The sequence below is a fragment of the Sarcophilus harrisii genome, chromosome 4 (assembly GCF_902635505.1).
Source record: "Sarcophilus harrisii chromosome 4, mSarHar1.11, whole genome shotgun sequence".
NCBI classification, from domain to species: Eukaryota; Metazoa; Chordata; class Mammalia; order Dasyuromorphia; family Dasyuridae; genus Sarcophilus; species Sarcophilus harrisii.
Genome location: NC_045429.1, coordinates 55,070,241 through 55,089,994, shown reverse-complemented (window position 1 = coordinate 55,089,994; position 19,754 = coordinate 55,070,241). Strand labels below are relative to the sequence as shown.

General features: G+C 34.3%; 1 protein-coding gene across 3 annotated transcripts in view; it reads right to left on the bottom strand.

The window, feature by feature from the left end:
• The window catches only part of POU2F1 (POU class 2 homeobox 1), a 221,263-nt gene that overhangs the window by 108,250 nt on the left and 93,259 nt on the right, over positions 1-19,754 (bottom strand). For 2 of the 3 annotated variants that reach the window (XM_031936828.1, XM_031936831.1), the window contains one exon: positions 7,350-7,415. In XM_031936828.1, the coding sequence (XP_031792688.1) occupies positions 7,350-7,415 (66 nt within the window). Of the gene's footprint in view, positions 1-7,349; positions 7,416-11,598; positions 13,680-19,754 lie in introns of those variants that run through there. The other variant, XM_031936830.1, reaches the window with a different exon arrangement.

The following is a 19,754-nucleotide window of genomic DNA, read 5'->3' as shown; positions in this document are numbered from 1 at the left end:
CATTCCTTCAGCTCTCAATACCTAAAGTTCTGAGAACGCCACTCTGAGGCGAAAGCCCTACAAACAATGAAAATCCGCATGAATCCATTTTTTGATGATTAATAAGCCCTACTCCCTCACTGCTAGTGATTACTAACTTCCTGGGAATAATTATTCAAACATCAATCTTGGTTTCTCCACTGCCCAATCCCTTATTTCCACTCGCCTCATTCCCCAATGACCTATTTTATAGCTACCCATCCTTTCCAATGTGTTTTCTAGGATGTCTGTTCCATAGGTAACCTGCTTTTATCTTAGTGTTATCTCTCTATCCCACCTCAACTGCACATAAGGATGGTCATTATCATGATCCTGTCATAACCCACAAATGAAATACTTCCAAGTTCAAGAAAACACCGTGACTTGTGATTGTAAAGTGTAATGTCCAGGCTAGCTTTCTGGAGGTCCTTCGGATGGGCCTTCATCTTTAGGTGGAGAAGTGATGAAGGCAGAAGAGCCACCAAGAGTATGGTCAAAAATGGAATGTCTCATTTCCAGTCCTCTGAGCCCTTAAATACCCTATTACAATTACATCATTACAGCATACTTGATAGTTGTGAACTAGAGAACCATTATATCACCATGCTAAGTACTAAGTATATATGTAAACTAAAGAGCCATCATCTCATCAATTCCACCTTGTTTCAAGTACATTTCTCCAGAGTTCTGGCCCACTACAGTAAAGTCCTTTATCCCTCAGTTCTTTCTAGGCTATCACCCTTGCACTTATAATTATACTCACCTCCCTTTCTTGTCCTGACCTCTTGGAAAACCAATTCAACTCTACACACAGTTCCCTGCTCAAATACCTGGCTCCCTTATTGTAATGCCAATTATACTGGCAAGCTTCAGCTTTGGATCCCTCCCATATACTGCTACTATATACATATACAGAAAGAAGTTGGAAAAAAATCATGAATCTTCACTGACTGGGTCTGTTACAAACTTATGTCACATAATTTATTAAATCATATTAGGGTCCTTCATTGCTGTAAAGCAATCCTGTTACTCCTTCCTAATGAATTCACTATCCCCTTGTCAGTCCTATATTTCCCCCAGGTTCCTCAACTCTACAGTCTTCCTGACTGTTCCACCAACAAGACACGCCATCATCCAATACTTGGAATTTTCACTGGCTGCCCTCCATGTACAGGATGTTCTTGCTCTTCATCTCCTCCTCCTGGCTTCTTTGACTTCTTTCAAGCCCCATCTAAAATCCTACCTCTAGAGGAAACCTTTCCCAATCCTTAAGTCTATGGCTGTCCCCATGTAGGTTATTTCCAATTTATCCTGTGTCTATCTAGTTGGTACAGACAGTGTTGCTTATGTGTCTGTGCCCCATTAGACTGGGCTTTTGGAAGTAGAGCTCCCCTTTGCCTTTGTCAGTATGCTTACTGCTTAGCACACCTGGAGAAGAGCAGGAATAAAGAATGCGTACTTCATCAAGAGAAGCCAGGTATCCTGTCTTCTTACTGATATGGGCTATTTTATTAATTATTGCTATTCTGTCATTTCCACGCAAGGTAAAAAGAAGCAACATCAAAAGTGACCGGCTCTGATTTCTTTCTGTTGTCAATTATGAGTTTCCCATTCACACCCAGCAAAGTGGATGTCCAAACCCATCTTCTTTTTCTCCCAACACAAAAGCAAAGAATCAAAAATGAAACAAAAAAATGAGACCCATTCCCACCCTTTTGTCTGTAGTTTTCTTACCAGGCTTGGCTTACCTCAGTTAGCATTCCTGACACAACTTTCACAGTAACATGCTACACTATTATATACATTCTCTGTTACTTGGTTTTACCTCCATCTTTGTCATTTCTTTTTTCAATGTAAGTTGAGAGATAATCTCTCCAGACAAATCTCATTTTTCATGATGACTAATAAAATTATTTCCCTTTTTATTCAGAACTTCATTTTTAAGCATTTTCTACCCTTCCTGGCTCATTTTCATCCTTGGAATCTAACATAGCTTGCATTTGAACCCTTTGAAATCTGCTTTCCCAAAATCTTAAGTACATTTCAGGCTGTGTGGGTTTCCAACTGACAAAAGCCATATTACTGGGATAAAAGCCATTCCAAAGGAGGTAGATATTAAAAGGACACTCTGCCTAACAAATAACCTTGTTTATGTCTGGAAACTTACTCAAACTGATCAGCCCATGGTCTTATGAGGTCCCTATGGGGTTGAAGATCATAACAAGAATACAGAGACCAGGTGTAAGCTATAGCAAGACACAGCAAGGACACAAGAGATCAGAACACAATCTTCACTGTGTCTACCACATAACCTGAAAGGTCTAGGTCCTCATCTAAGGGTGCTGGTGTTTTGCCCGAGCCCTGGGACCCAGACCCAAAATTAGAACTGCTTGCTAAAATAATGCAAATCCCTAATGATATATATAATCATTCTTTTCAGATTCTCTCCCCTTTCTTTGATTTCTGCAATTATTATGGGACTTTTGGGGGGGGGTCTTTGTGGGGATCTACTGAATAGTCTGGCTGTTGTCCCAGATAGCCCCTATGTAAGAAACCTATTATGATTATTAAATTGGTCATATAAACATAATGGGACTTCCCTGAACTTCTTTGGTACAATTAGTTTGGGGGAAAGGACGTTAGAAGTTCCAATGATTGGAGAATTCCAGACCCTACATCATGACTGGCTCTTCTCCTCTACTTGAATTCTCTTCTCCAAACTGAATGACCACTTTTCCCTCAGAGTTCCCATTATTTCCACTCTAGTATCTGGCTCTTTGCTGTTAGTAAGAATGAAATCAAAAGAGAAATTCCCCCTCCACCCTTTGAAGGATGAAACTATCACTAAGGCAAATCAAGAATATTGAACTATGTTTTTTGATTCAAATCTTGGGTGCCATCTATCCCCATGTGACCTTGTATCAATCACTTGACCTTTCTGGGGGCCCCAGTTTTCTCAACCATAAAATGAAAGTTGGATTAGATGACCTCAAGCATATTTTCCTTCACTCAATCTAAATTTAAATTATTTCTTGATATAATGACATTTCTTGAACTTCCAAATATAGACTCATTTTTTTTTTTTACATACTATGGAAAATGAAAGCATACAGAGTAGGCAAGAAATAAAACCAAAAGGGCAAAAAAGGAGGGCTATGTTTGACTGACTCTTACTCTATACTCCTAGATCAAATACCCAAATATGCTCTATATTCTTTAACAATTTGAAGTATTTTTTCTAACAATATCAAGTATTAAAGAAATCATCTGTCTTATAAATAGAGCAAAAACAGTAGCCTTGGTACCACTATTGACATTTCTGCCTTTGATCCTAGATTCAAGGGATAGGAAGCAAAATTACTTAGAAGAAAACAAACTTTTCTTATTATTTGATTGTATTTCTAAGGTTGAGGAGTTAGCATATCCATTGGCCTCTACATCAGAGGTTCTTTGGACTTATTTGTTATTTGTTAATGCATCATAACCTGGTTACCAACTCCACAAATGCATTATTTCTCTTGAGAATCTGATCTTTTACTATTCCAGATAAACTGCATTATTATTATTTTTCTGCCTTTATCAAATAGTTCTTTGAAATTCAGATTTATATGACCCTGAATAAGTGAATTAATTTAGGTAGTACTGTCATTCTTATTATATTGGGTTTGCTTTCTCATAAGAAATTATTATTTCTCCAATTATTTAGCTGTCTTTATTTCTTGAGGATTTTGTAATTGTAGTCATATAGTTCCTCTGTATGTTTTAGTAGGTAGACTTCTAAGTACCAGAATCATAATAAACCAATGAATTCTAATGTCTTCAATGACTTTAGTCATTTAAGAATGGTATTCACTTCAGTGGTCATCCTCCTTGACCATAATGTAGTTACTAGCACTCTTAACTCAGACCTAGATAGTCACCTGTTATGGGCCAGAACTTGAAATAAGGTACTAAGTGGAATTGAGGAGACAATGGTTAAATCTAGTTTAGCACTGATTTAATCCTATAACAAATAATGGTTTCCTAGTGATATAATGATTGATTTATACTCGGTGTGGGGCATATAAGCTAGAAGCTTCAGCCAGGATTCAGTTGGAGAGATTCAGAAGCCAGAAAAGGCAGGAAGGAGCCCAAGCTCTCGGAACCAAGGCCAGACTGAAAGGCTCTCCAGAAAGCTGCCCAGCCCCAAGAAGGAGATAATAAAGGATCTGGACTATGAGAAAGCTAACCCGGCCACAGGAAAGGAGACAAGACTTGGAAAGAGACAATAAAGGATATGAACCTTAATCCCTGGCTGCACTTGAGGTGATTACTGAACTGAAAGGAAGGCTGCCTCTTGAGACCCCAAGAAAACCTCCACAAGAGAAGATAACATTTTAGAGAGAATATTAGTCACCCTCAATTTCTCATTCTATTTCATATTCCTTTTCTTACATCCACTTTGTTGCCAAGGCCTACTGAGTTTATCTTCTTGATTTCTCTGTTATACTTTTCTTTCTCTAATACTGCCACCATCACTCCTCATTCCTCATATGCCTGGCTTTTATTGCAAAAGATCCTGCCTTAAGCTTCTCTCCACTTTCTTATCCAAGTGGTCTCCCTAAAATATAAAGCTAATCATGCTATTATCTTTCCCCTACAATAATCTGTAGTGGTTCTTTATCATCTCAAGGATCAAATATAAAATGCTCTGTTTGTTAGGTGTTCAAAGTCCTTAGTAACCCGGCTCTTTCCTACTCTTCTATAGTCTTTTTTCTTTCTCCTAAATTCATGCCTTTTGACTGGATTCCCCCATCCTAATCCCTTACTTCCCAACTCTTTCCACCTCTGCCTGGAATTCTGTCTGTCTTTATCACCACCTCCTGATTTCCTTCAAATATCAGCTAAAATCCTAACTTTTTGAGAATCTTTCCCTGATTCCCATCAGTGCCAATTTAACCTGTATCTATCTTAATTCAAATATATGTTGTCTGCCTCATTAACCTAATTTTCTTTAAGAGAAAATATTGTCTTTACCTTTCTTTGTGTTCATAGAACTTCATACAATCCACAGTAGATTCTTAGTAAAATACTGTTTGTTGACTGACTATTCCATGTTTTCCCATGTGTTTGCTTCCGTTTTCCCTGGAATGCCATTCTCTTATCCATATCTGTTTGTTCAAATTCTACTGATCTTTCACAGCGCAATGCTAAAGCTATCTCCTAAAGCTTTACCTAAGCCCCCTTATTTCTATATAAGGCTCTTTAGTAAATAGCCCTTCTCCATCATAGCACTTTGTTTATGCTTCTGTTAGGTTACTTGACATATTTGTCTTGTATTGGAGTTATCTGTGAATTTGTCTTATCTCCCCTTCTAGACTGGAATCTTCTTGAAGGTAAGTACCATATGCTTTATATATCTTCTTATTTTAAGGCTTTAGTTAAATGAATGAAATATTAAGAGATGCCCAATAAAAGTATCCTCATTCAGATATAATAACTATTCTGGATTTATATTGTTATTCAATTATTTTCAGTCATGTCCAGTTCTTCAAGATCCCATTTAGGGTTTCTTAGCAAAGTTATTGGAGTCACTTGCCAATTCCTTTTCCAACTCAATTTACATACCACACATTTTTTTCAGCAATTCTTATATGTGGTAAGCCAAGTAGCTATATATGAAGCAGTTATCTAAGTATTTTACTCAAAAGTTCTTTTTAATATGCAAAAATACAATTTTTTTTTCTGAAAAAAGAAAAAGCTCCTTAAAAAATGGAAATCTCTTTTCTAAAGACCACAAAGTTCAGCAACACACTGATTTCCTTTGTTTTACTGTAACACTGATTTTTTTTTCCCTGTTTTCAAATTTTGCCCGCTCATAAACTGGTAAAAATTAAGAATTATTAAGTTATGTGACTGGATAGCTTGAATAGACATTAGATTAAAAAACAAAAAATGTTCTTAAAGGTGACTGACAAATTACCTAATACTCTTACTATTTTGCACTTAATATTACAATCATGGTAATTTTATGAATAGTTATACAGAATATATATGCTATTACATTTTAAAAGTTATTTAACTGAAGTACATTAAAGAAATTATACTTTGAATTTCTTCCCTAAGTAAAATACTAACTTCACCATTGTTCACCCCTATACCTTGAAAATCTTATTTCTAAATGCAGCTCTACAGGTTTGCCTTTGGTATTTGTATGAGCACTCCTCTGCTTTGTCCTATCTCTTTCATTAATTAGAATTCATTTCTACACCAGATGCAACCCGACTCATTTATACTTAAGTTGCAATATACACAAATACAAAACAACTGTTCCTCCCCCTAAAAGAAGTGTGTGGCAAAATGACAATGTGCCACTACCCTTGGCAGGGGTTTTGTAGGAATTGAATGAGGGAGTAGAAGACTTGCAAAAGGTTTCAGTGAAGTAAAAATTGGGTTTATGTTTCCAGTAGTAGTCCAAGTTTATAACTGAGTTAGATTTCTGAAAGATTGCCCTCTTGTCCTCTTAGAAGACATAACCAAAAGAACGACTGATTTGTCTCAAATTCAGAAGTAGCAGAAGATTTAAAAAAGGTTTAGAATCACACAGGTACCTCATAAGTTTGTTTTACATAAACAAATGAGGAGCACAAGATAGAAGTTGGAAGGTTTAACAAGAATCTGAATATAGGAGAGTCTAGAAAAAAAAATATGCTTTCATTGCAATAACTTGGTTCAACTACTCAAGTAAAAGAACTTGGGCACATTTTAAGTGGCATTTTGTTCTATCAAAAAAGTTACTAATGAATAGTAAACTGAATGTTATTAGAGCAAAGTTTAAGTCTCATTAGAGTATTCTGATCATGAAAATGATACTGTTTGAAGGTACAGTCTGAAATACAGTAACAAAGCTCCCCTCAAACCTAAATAATTACACAGAATTACAGAATTTCAGACTTGGAAGAGAGTTCAGATGTTTTCCAGTTCTACCTGTATCTGAACAAGAAAGAATCTGTTCTATGATACTGACCCAATGTGGTTACCTAATCTCTGCTGAAAATCAACAGCAATGAAGAATTTATAATTCCCTGAGACAGTCCATTTCACTTTTAATAACTGTTAGGAATTTTCTTGCACCCAAAAGCAATCCACTGCTGCAACTTCTGATAGCTCTTAAACTTCTGTCCTATTTCAGCTTTCAAATCCTGTTTATAATGTTTAAGATGAACTAAATGTTGCTAATAGTTTTTTATTCGTAAAACATTTGACACTGCAAGACTTGCTCTACATAAATGACAAATTTCTTCCTCGGTCTGATATAATGCAAAAGCTAAATTTGAAAACTGTTTTCTTACCTGTATTGGCATCCCCACTTTCCATTGATGATTTACTTGTTTCTGACGGATTGTTCATTCTTGAGTCTGCATTACAACAGAGATGAATTAAATTAAAAGAAGGTAACAAGCATTTATTAAACACTACTACGTGCCAGGTGTTGTGCTGTCCTTTTTACAAATATATTATTTCATTAATTCTCACAAACCCAAAGGTGGATGCTGTCATTATCCCTATTTTACAGACAAACAGAAATTAAGTGATTTATCAAAGGTTACACAGCTAGTAAGTATGTAAGGTTGAATTTAAACTCGGGCCTTTCTGACTCCAACCCTAGAGTACCAACCATCTCCTTACTCTATGTAACTGTGTAAGAAGGGAGCGAATATCTACTAGTATCACATTTTGAAAAGAGGCAGATTAAAAAACAAAGGGAGTTGTCTATAGTCATAGCCCATTCCACCCCAAAACCTACCTATACATTATCCTCAATATTTCTGTGTATTATGTTTATTGTTTCACACATTTTTTCACTTCCCATCAATTGCGTGCCTAGGATTCCACTCCACCAATCAACAACATACTCCAGACACAGGATACCTCTCTATCCCTTCCCTTTAGCTTCCCTTTGTGTGTAAGCTCCTGGAAGGCAGAGTCTCTTTCCTTTTCTTATTGCATCCCCAGTACTTAGCACAGTGCCTGACATACATTAGGCAAATAAATGTGCATTGTATTGTGCAGTGCAGTACAGAGAAAAAGTCAACTAAAAACACAGTGATTGTCAGGGATTTTTTTTTTTAAATGTTTTGGTTTTTTTTTTTTTTTTTAATGTGGAAAATAATTTATAATAAAGAATAAAGAATTCCTGTGAAAGTCCACACCTTTGATGTTTCACAAATAAGAAACTGGCTTACTAAAAACCATATCAAACAAAGGGGGTGTGAGAAATCAAATAAATATAACTCAAATGTCTACTAGGAAGGTAAAGGAATGACATGTAAGAGAAACATATTTTCTATTATGAACCATAACACTTTATTTAAAAGAAAGAAACTTCAGATGAAATCTCAGAACTTCATGAGTAAATGATATTACCAAGATAAACTGAGTATTCATCAGTATAGAAGTAAATCTCTGAATAAGATAGGACACTAACTTAACTATTATAGGAAATTAAGGCTAGTATTCTAATCTTGGTGTAATGCCTACATTATTTCAGAGTCAGAACAGATATTTATACACATTAATCTCCAAAGAATGACAGAATGTAAAAAGGAACTAAAGTGTCTAACTCCAGTGACCATTTCAGATGATAACTTTTCCTTTTTTTTTTTCCCAAAAGAAGTGTCAAATTAAACAAATACCAGATACTTTCAAAAATGAAAGGCAGGTAAACATACTATGTCTTGTTCTACAATGACAAGAAAACACTGTTTTTTTATATATAGTCTTAAGAAATTTTAGATAAAATCCATTAATTTGGATATATTTCTTTGTGTTTTTAAAATTATTGTTGTTCCAGAAGATTTTTTAAAGAAGTAAAAGAAGGAATATGACTATGGCAATGCAGCATGAGACTATTTTTTATTCTTTATCTTCAAAGGTGTTCTGAAGCATATTTTTAAAAAGAATGTCTTTACCGTATATTTACAATGAAAACTCAGCATAATCATTCTCATTGCTTCTTTTGCTATTGGGAAAAACTAGTTAGTAGTTATCAATAGACCATGTTGTTGATTTTGGCTTTATGAAAACAAATTTTAAGTCCTTTTAACCTATGTGACAAAACATTCATCTAGGAAATTAAATCAATTAATACTTATTGGGTGGCTAACACCTGTAAGGGGTTGTGACAAGTAATGAAAATGTAATGCTGGCAGCAAAGCACATGGAAAATGTTCTGGGATTTCAATCTGGGTATTTGAGTATCCAGCTCAGGGATTTAGGAATATGTATGACCCTAGGCAAGTTCCTTGCCTTCTCTGGACTTCAGTATCCCCAACTACAAAATAAGGGGGCTGAGATTAAATGCTCTGCAAGATCCTTTCCAGATCTAATCTAGGATTCCAACAGTTTGTTATCAGTTGCTGGGCCACCTTAACCTTCATCCCTACTATCATGAAAGTTTTAATTTTAAACCTGATGGATAAGAATTGCAAAAATTTTCAAAAATAAATTCTACTTACAACCTTTCTGTAAGCTTTCTTTGACACAAGTAATTATTTGTACATACAACCAAGAAAATACATAGCATCTTTCTCTTCTGAAATTCAAAAGGCAACTTCTGGCCAGTTGAAAGGGATGGCTTCCATTTCTCAAGTCACTTTCAGAATTGATAATATCTATTCAGAAAATGAGCTGAAATATTATCTGAAAGCATGAAGTACCAGGACTGAAAGCAGCAGGTGCTAGAGTCCATGACTAAAATCTAGCTTTCTGTATGACTTAATTAAAGTTTTGAGACAATATAGAAAAACCTAAATGCAATAGGAATTTTAGACAACTATGCAACTCACTATTACATACCAAATAAATTAGGAAGAACTGCAAAGATGATGAATTAAAATTAGGACTTAAAAATGTGTTCAAAACAAGTAAACAAAATGACTTCCCAAATAAGAGTAGAATTGGCTGGACAATCAATAAGCCTAGATTAGAAAGTAGTAGTATCTCTTACTGTCAAACACCTTTCAGGTAGCCTTAAAACAGTATCTTAATTCTTGATTTAAGTTATAGGTAGTCAATAGGGATCTTCTAACAGGATACTATTATGCTTTCAAGAGTTTCATTCACAATTATCATATCAAATCATTTCACTAGGATCAGGAAACTAAAAGGGAGGGTGTGCAGCTAGGAAAGAAGTATTGGGGAATTCTGATTAATTTTTTTTTTTTTTTTGGCTTACTGAGAATCATGCAGAAAAATCTTTTGGTTTCAATCTTTCAAGTTACTCTAAATTATATTATTTTTAGTTTCTGAGTAAATGCAATGCCTTCTTTGATGGCTAAGGATCTTACAGGTCCCTAGGACATTGTTCTAAGTAAAAATTTTCACTGTAAAGCTGAAATAGAGAATCAAAGAATTCAAAACAATATAGGAAATTGAGTTGAATGTATACTGTGTCAAAGTTGTTGTTTTTAATAAATATCTCATTAATTTGTTTCTTTAAATTTCTCTTTTTTCTCAGAGGAAATGGAAATTTTTAGGTAGGCTGTGTTCCAGGTATTAGAGGGTCTTATTATGAAATTTTATTACTATGCCAGGTTTACGAAGTGGTCTTTTCTAAAAACAAAACAAAACACAAAATGATTTTTTTCCCCTTAAACATATCTACATTCCTTTGAGGAGGAAACACTAAGGAAAATAAGGAATTGAAAAGTTAAGGGACTTGTCATAAACATTATCACAACCAAGATCTCTAAGATTCTTTTCAGCTTTTGATCTCTAATAAATGCTTGCTGACTGACTTGATCCTATGAACTTTTTGTCCTATGAATCTATGATGCTAAATTTACACACTATCCTTACAATAGGTTTTCAGCACCTCAATGATAGTTTTAACTCAGTTAATATGAAAATGACTATATTTGAAAACCAAAGTGTCCTAGGTATTCACTTTAAGATATTGGCCCCGGTAGAATGTTCAAAATGTGCAAAGCCAAAATTCCAAAGGCAATGTTCTATCTAGCCTTCTGCGATACAACTTATATTTTGCGAATCCTAAAAATAAGACTCCAAAGGTCTGAAATAATATCAGAGTTTTAAAGAAATAGGTATAATTATTTGATTCAAAGGAAAGCAAATACAAGTTTACAATTTTTTTTTTTAAAGTATAAGCACAGACTGTATTATAGCATCAGGGAAAACAATTATTCACTTTATTTTTTACTGTTATGCATATCATATTTGGAAAATCTTTATAATTACCTACATGGGGCTTTGAGCTAAGGTAAACAAAAGTTTCCATGGTAAAATCACAGAGCAAAAATGTCCTCCACAAATATAAGATATGTGCTGAAAATGTCCTCTGAACTAAAAAGGAAAAAATAAAATTTAAAAAAAAAAAAAAAAAAGGAAAAGAGAAAAAAGTAGTAGGGAAGAGACTAGCTTATACATTCATGTGAGCATTAGCTTTGCAAAAGCTTTGCCCTTCCTTTAACTCTCCTTACCTCAAGCCATTGCATATTCGATTAAGCATTTATGCATAAGTCACCCCCCCTCTCTATTTCCATATTAAGCTTATAAAAAAAGAAGTGAGTAGGTACCCACCTAGAACATAGTCACTGCAGTCCAGCATTGCTCAAAAATCCTCTATAGGTTAGAAAGTCCAAAGGAAGGAAGAAAAAGCAAGGAGTTGGGGAAAGAGATGGTTTCTCACAAATCTATACTATAGCTCTAAAACAGAATGAGAAAGGGATGGGGGTGAGGGTTGGAAAGGGGACAGGGAGAAGCAAAATACAACTTCAGTTACACCATAGCAATCTTCAACTGAATAAGGAAACTTCAGTTGCTCTGGGGAGTTTTAGGCTCTACTACCAGCTAGGACTGACATTGTCAAGGCAACTGAAGCATGAAAAGTTCCCCTTTTTGTAATAAAATAGAAACAAAGATTGCAGCTGGCAGTTTCCATAATGAAGCTTAATCAGTATGCGCATGATTAGGGCCTTATGCAAATCTCCTCTCGTTAGCACAGCAGCCAGCACTTTGAAGTCCAGGAACAATTCATTTGCAGAGTACACTGAAAGCACTCCCTGCATAATTTAAATCACTACATAAATATTTATCAGCTCATTTGCATATTAATTGGCAGTGCATGAAGGGAAAAATTATCTCCAGAGTGCCAGCATAATAATTAGGAGAACAAAATGAGATTTCTTCCAATGGCTTGGCTTTTCAGACCTACCTCAGCACAGTACCAAGGGGAAAAGGAGGGAGAAAAGACAGAATTCTGTTAAAATGCTGCTGAAATGACACGTACAAATTAGAAACAACTCTACAGACTTAAGCACCTTTAATCTTATTCCTGCTGGCAACAATGACTTCAATAATAAAAGGGATTTGCCAAAAGCATTCTACACCGTCCAAATAATCCCAAGGAAACAATTAGCAAGGTAGGTGCAGAACCAAGAGCTGTCTGGATGGTGCCAGCCTATCTCTGTGGAGCTTTCTCAATGTTAACATGAACTGTCACAAGAAGGTCCCACTTAGTAGCAGGACAATATTATGAACCTGGAAAGAGACCAGATCCCATAAAAAAATATCTACAATCTCCTAGCATTCGGTGTCTGTTAATCTCTTCATACTACCAGGTTAACAGCAAGGGATTAGGCAAGTGCTAACTATTATGCAGTATCTTTAAAAAAAAAAAAAAAAAAATCAATCCCCACTAATATGCAACTAGAGTGGGAAATAGTATTATAGTTAATTTGCTGGAAAACAGTCAAAAATCCAGAAAATGCCAACTGCAAAGCTATCTAATATTTTTTTCCTGATCAAAAGGATATGTATTTATAGGAAAATACTTGACTGTGTCATACCAATTGAGTAAATTTAAAAGCCACAACTCCAAACCATAATTGTTTAGGCATTATCAATGCAAAAGAGATTCTTTATAACTTAACCTATAATTCTGAAAGAAAAAGAGGCTAATGATCTTTATGAAAACTGGTTTCAGCTATAATCAACATATTAACCATCTGATAATCTTATTTTCTCTGTCACCAAGAATTTTTGTTACAACTAAAATAAAAAGATCTTCCTGAAAACAAAATTGTCTTTCATTTTTCATACTCCTTCCACAAAGATTCTTCTTTCGCAAATTCTTAAGATAAATGAATAATAGCAAGCTTTATGTGGCTTTTATGTATATTTATATAGCATTTTAGGTTGACAATGTTTTTGCATAGATTCCCAGGTCCCTTCCATTGTATATATAAATGTAAAGATAAATAATCCATGAAAATCTTCTTACATAATAAAAAAATATATCATTATAGTATGCCGTGGTAACCAAGAATTTCAGCTTGATATGAGTGATTTTCACAAGCACACTTTATGCCATATTACCAATTAACAATAAGAAATGGTCAGTTGCATTCCTAAACTAGATGTCTATGCTCTTTCTGTAAAATATCATTTCTTTACTCAAAGTTATTTAATACGAATCAACAAATGTTTATTGAGCATCTATAATATATTCGCCTAGCCAGTCTAGGATTGGAAATAGTGATACAACTCTTTCCCACAACCTTACAGTTAGTTCAATTAAGGTGAAAATAATGCATGAAATAGCAAATAAAATGACACATAACTACAAAACAGTATGTTACAGATTACAAATGTTATCTCTATATTCAAAGAAGAAAAATCAAGAACTGGAATGGCAAGGTATTTTTTTTTAAATAATACTAGGAAAATTTCGGTAAAATTTAAAAGTGTGTATGTGTGTGTGTACATATTTGCCTGCCCATGAATCTTGCAGGAAGATCTGGGGAATAGAGGGAAACAATGTTATAAATAGATATGGGAAGCAAGAATGTGCTTGATCTTCACCTGAATATGGTAAATGATTGTGAAAGAGAATGTCTGGATGGAAGCAAGAGTAAAAAACTGGAAATAAAGAATGTTTGGGGGGATAGAAAAAGAATGAAAATGGCAAGAATCTTACTATGATTACATTATGATGATGTTTCTTCCGTGAAATTATTGATTTTATTTTATATTGATTTTTTCAAAATTTCAAGTCCTGTGGAGATTTTTATATATACTGGGTGGGAAATTTCATATTTAAGCTCAATTTCACACACAAAAAATTAAGAAAATAAATATTGTGCTTACTATGTACAATGAATGCATTCACAATGCTAAGTACTAGAAATGCAAAGGAAAACTGAGGAAAAAACAACTTGTACAAGATTCTAAATGCTGTGGCAACACAACTGAAGCTTACTAATTTTTAAGTTCAACATTTTGTCTACATTGATGAATTTCCTGAATGATAGATATCAAGATTTCATAAGAAATAAAAGATTCCTTGAGAAAAGGAGATAGACCTTTTGACATGGTTTTGAAATTTCCTCAGTTATTAGAACATAATGAAGAGTATCCTATTTGGTTAGGTGGCAATGAAAAGAATAGAAAGTATAAGTACAACACAACTTTGTGTGTAAATTTTAATGTTATTTTATTTGCATAGAGTCTAGTGTAAGTAATTTTGGACATTATACTTCAGTTCTTAAAGGATCCTCCAACACTTTAAGGAAATGCTCTTCTCCACAGAGGCAAAAATAAATCATATTTAAATTTGTCTTTAAGAGTTGCAAATGCAAATTTGTAAATATAAAAGCCATTCCCCAATTGCTGAATAGTCAAAGGAATATTAAAAGACAATTTTTCTGACAAAAATCAAGGCCATTTCTAGTCATATAAAAAAATGCTCTAAATCACTGCTGATTAGAGAAATTCCAATTAAAACTATTCTGAAGTACCATTTCATACCTCTCAGATTGGCTAAAATAAAAGGAAAAGACAATGATCGAATATGGGAGAACTGGGAAGACTAATGGATTGTTGGTGGAATTGTGAACAGATTCAATTATTCTGGAGAACAATTTGGAACTATGGCTAATGGCTATCAAATTGTGCATACCCTTTGATTCAACAATGTTTCTACTGGGCCTGTATCCTAAAGAGATCATAAAGGAGGAAAAGGGACCCACATGTCCAAAAATGTTTATGACAGCCTTTTTTGTAGTGGCAAGAAAATGGAAACTGTGTGGATGTCCGTCAGTTGGGGAATGGCTAAATAAGTTAAGGTATATGAATGCAATGGAATATTACTGTTATATAAGAAATGATGAGAAGATTTATTTCAGAAAAATCTGGAAAGACATGAACTAATGTGAAGTGAAACAAGCAGAACCAAAAGAACATTGTACACAGCAATAAAATTATACGTTGATCAACTGTGATGGACTTGGCTCTTTTCAACATTAGATATGTGATGGAAAGTACCATCCATATCCAGAAGAGAACTATGGAAATTGAACGTGGATCAAAGCACAATATTTTTACCTTTTTGTTATTTTTTCCCCCCATTCTCATGTTTTTTCTCCTTTTGATCTGATTTTTTTTTTTTTGGTGCACAAATATGGAAATATGTTTAGAAGAATTGCACATGTTTAACCTATATCAGATTACTTGCTGGGAGGGGCAAGGTGGGAAGAGAGGGAGAAAAATTTGGAACCCAAGGTTTTATAAAAATGAATGTTGAAGCAATACTATATGATGATCAATTCTGATGGACGTAGCCCTCTTCAACAATGAGATGAAACAAATTAGTTCCAAAAGAGCAATAATGAATTGACCTAGCTACAACCAGCGAAAGAATTTTGGGAGATGACTATGAACCACTACATAGAATTCCCAATCCCTCTATTTTTGTCCACCTGCATTTTTGATTTCCTTCACCGGTTAATTGTACACTATTTCAAAGTCCGATTCTTTTTGTACAGCAAATAACTATATGGACATGTATACATATATTGTATTTAACTTATACTTTAACGTATTTAACATGTATTGGTCAACCACCCATCTGGGGGAAGGGGTGGCGGGAAGGAGGGGAAAAATTGGAACAAAAGGTTTTGCAACTGTCAATGCTGAAAAATTAACCATGCATGTATCTTGTACATAAAAAGCTATAATAATAAAAAAATAAATTTAAAAAAAAAGTGAATGTTGAAATCGTTTGCATGTATTTGGAAAAAGAAAATATTGCTTTAAAAAAAAAAAACCCCACCAAAGTCACATTGTGTTTTGAAAATTAAATCATGTATTTGAGTGTGTATTTTTTTTTTTTAAGTTGCAGATGAACCAATGAGTTCAGGCTGCTCTCTAAATTTCATAGTCCATTACCAGGGTCCATGCTTGGGCTATCTGGTTTAGGAGAATTTATCAGAGTTTGAACTCGAGGGTCATCTCCAATCCCTAATGAGGTATCAGAGCATGGTTCTAGTAAGATATGAGCACCTTGGTTAAAAAAAAAAAAAAAAAAAAAAAAAAAAAAAGCTTTCCATCATATTTAATTTAATTAAAAAATAGTTATTAATTACTTATTAAATTACAAAGACAAAAAGTTACTTCCCTCAAGGAGTTTTATTCTATTACAGATTAGAATTATATGAGCACAGATAAATTTAAAGTAATTTTGAGGATGGAAAAAGTACTAACAACTGTAGCTCTGGTGTGGCTTCAGAAGAGAACTTGGAAAGGACTGAAAATTCTTAAGTAGAGGAGAGAGAAGAATTTCAGGCATTAAGTATTCACTGTACGAGGAACAAAAGACCATTTTGGATGGAAAGAAAAGTACATAGGAGAAATTAATGTGAAATCAGTCTGGGAAGGAAAGTTGGAATTCTATTTCATCCTAGAGATGACCAGGAGATACCGAAATCTCCTGAGACCATTGAGAAGGCATAACGAGACCGATTTTAGAAATATCATTTTAGCAGTAGAGTTGAAGACAATTTAGAGAGGGAAAAGGCTGGAGGCAAGAGGAAGAAAATTTTGCAATAACCCAGATCCCAAGCAGCATTCTCTTTTTCCCAGGAAGCTGCCTTTGCTCCCATGTTCCAGAAGCCTTTTCAAGCAGGAAATTTATTCATAGTTATCTTTTAGTGTGTGGTCTTATACCATTAAAACATAAGCTCTTCTTGGATAGGATTTGTCTTTCTTTTTTACTTCTTTTTGTACTCTAAGAACATGTGGGTGCTGGAAGTAAAGAGAAGGGGACAAATCAAAGAGACCTTGCACAGGTAGAATAGACTAGAACTTTCAACAATCAGATATAAGGAATGAGGGCGAATGGAAACTTGATGACTGAGGATATGAATCAGAATGTCTAGAAGCATGGTGATGTCCCTGGGGAAAAAAAAAAGAGAGAGAAATAAGGAAAAAGAAGGGTTTAAGGAAAAAGATAGTAAGTTCAATTTTGCATGAATTTAGGATGCAAGTGATTATAGTAAGGTAAGGGTAGATCCACAAAGTAACTAGTGATGTGGAACTGGTCTTGGGAAAATTAGTTACCTAATAATGGAGGATTTCCAAACAAAAAAGACATTGAGACCAAAGTAAACTTTATTTTTTTATTTATTATCATTATTTATAAGATCCTCACTTACAAATAGCCCATGTACACACATCAGATTCTATCCCATCTTCTCTTCACTTTCTCAATTCTGAAAAAAACAAAGAACAAAAATCCTCCCTTGATGCCCTTGATAAAAATGAAAGCTTATTAAAAATGAGAACTGAATAAAGAAAATGAGAATGGGATAGAGAAACTTTAGAAATTATCCAGTAAGAAACACTCATTTTACAGATAAGATAAAGTAGAGCAAATGGAGATAAGAATGGCATATTGTAAAGTGAAAGAGCTAAAATTCAAAACGTGGTCTTTAAATTATAAATCCAGGCCTCCTCTGTACCACTGGTGGTTTCCATCCTCTTACTCTGCCTAAACCTTTTTACTTCTTTACACTGCTTAAGATTCACCCAATTCAAGACATATGTGATCCTGAGGGTGATGTCTTGACTTAAATTGGATGAATGAGTGAGAACTAAGCAAAGTTATGGATCTTCATCTCTTTTCCAGAACCATCAGAATCCAGGGGCAAGATAAAAGTCAAGGCAACTGGCAATGGCCCAGGACACAGTACATCCTCTTTTAAAAATGCAAAAACTCAGCCAGAACTATAGTTTAAAGTAGAATGAATTTGTAATTAGAAGATCTGTGTATGAACTATGGCTCTGCCACTTACCAGTGTGACCCTGAAACAATTATTACACTTCTATGGGTCTCCATTTTCTCATTTGCCTAGAAAATATTTTCAAACACCCTTTTCTAAATATAAATCCTCTTACTCATAAATTGACATGAGGTCTTATCATTTAATTGTTTTCTTTTCAACATTCAGATCTAAAGAATTTTAAAAGGAAAACCAGAGGTCATTTTTGCAAAATCTTGCCCAATCTACTTTGTACTCAATAATGGAGGAAATCCTTGCTGTTGTTCTTCCAAGTAGAATTATAGTGGGCTAAATACTAGAAGTAGAATTTTTTTTTTCTTTCCTGATTATTTGTACTCTTAGTACTGTTCTGACACACTTTTTTACACTGAAATTGGTTCTTGAGGTTTTATTGATCCTAAGATCAAAAATTTAGAACTAGAAAGGACCTTTGAGGCAAACAGATTCCATTTAGTCTACAGATGAGAAAACTTAGGCAAGGCACAGAATTGTCTACGATCACTCTGCTATAAAGTGTCTTGAGATAGGATTTGAACCCAAGAATACCTGACTCCAACAGTCTAGTGCTCTATCTGCTATGCCAGGCTCTAATAGCCTGGAAAGCTAACAAATCCTATGATCATAGGATCATAAAAAGTTCTTTATACTATGAAAGTTCTTTATAAGTTCAAATACCTTTAAATTAAGTTATGTAAAATGGTCATTACCTGTAGAAATAAACTTTCCAAGTTATAATCAAGCAAGCAAGCATTTAATAAGTACTTACTTTATGGCAGGCAACAAGCATACTGTTAACTATGTGCCATGCACTATGCTAAGGGCTGGGAATACAAATACAAGCAAAAAGAAACGGTTTCTACCCTCAAGCAGCTTATATATTAATAAGGGAAGACAATATAGAAACGGAAGTTGAAAAAGGAAAAATTATGATGGAAAAATCCAGAGTGCAGCTGGGTGATTGATGAAAAGATGGCTGCCCTCCTTAAATGCAGACTCTGGGAGGACTCATTCAATCACAGGGAGGGATGCAGAGACAGAGGGTACACATGGGCAGCACTGTGCTAAAGAAGGACAAAAAAAAAAAAAAACTGACCTCAAGGATATTTTTTTTAAATTTCTTTCCTTCATTTCTTTTTTTTCTTAATGTTCTTTACTGATATTTTGTTTCTTACATCAACATAATATTCCATGTATCCTTTCATCTCTCCTTCCTAGAGTCTTACCATATGACAAAGTATCTTTAAAGAAGAAAAAAATCAGCAGAAATGTTTGAAAAAAATTAAATAATATATAATATCTGTAGGTCCTCCTACCTCTGCAAAGGGACAGGTTAGGAGATATCTTTTCAAATCCCTTTATTTGAGTTTGTTTCATTTACTTTTAAATTTTTTGGTGCATTGATCTCCTTTCCATTTACATTTTTGATTACAGAGCATATTATTTTCTTAATTTTGCTTTATTTCACTCTATCAATTCATACAGAATTTTTTCATTCTTTTCTGTATAAAACACCTACACACATCATTTCCTACAACATAATAATACTCCATTACATTCATACATCACAATTTGTTTAGTTATTCTCAACCAATGGGCATCTACTCTGTTTCTAATTCT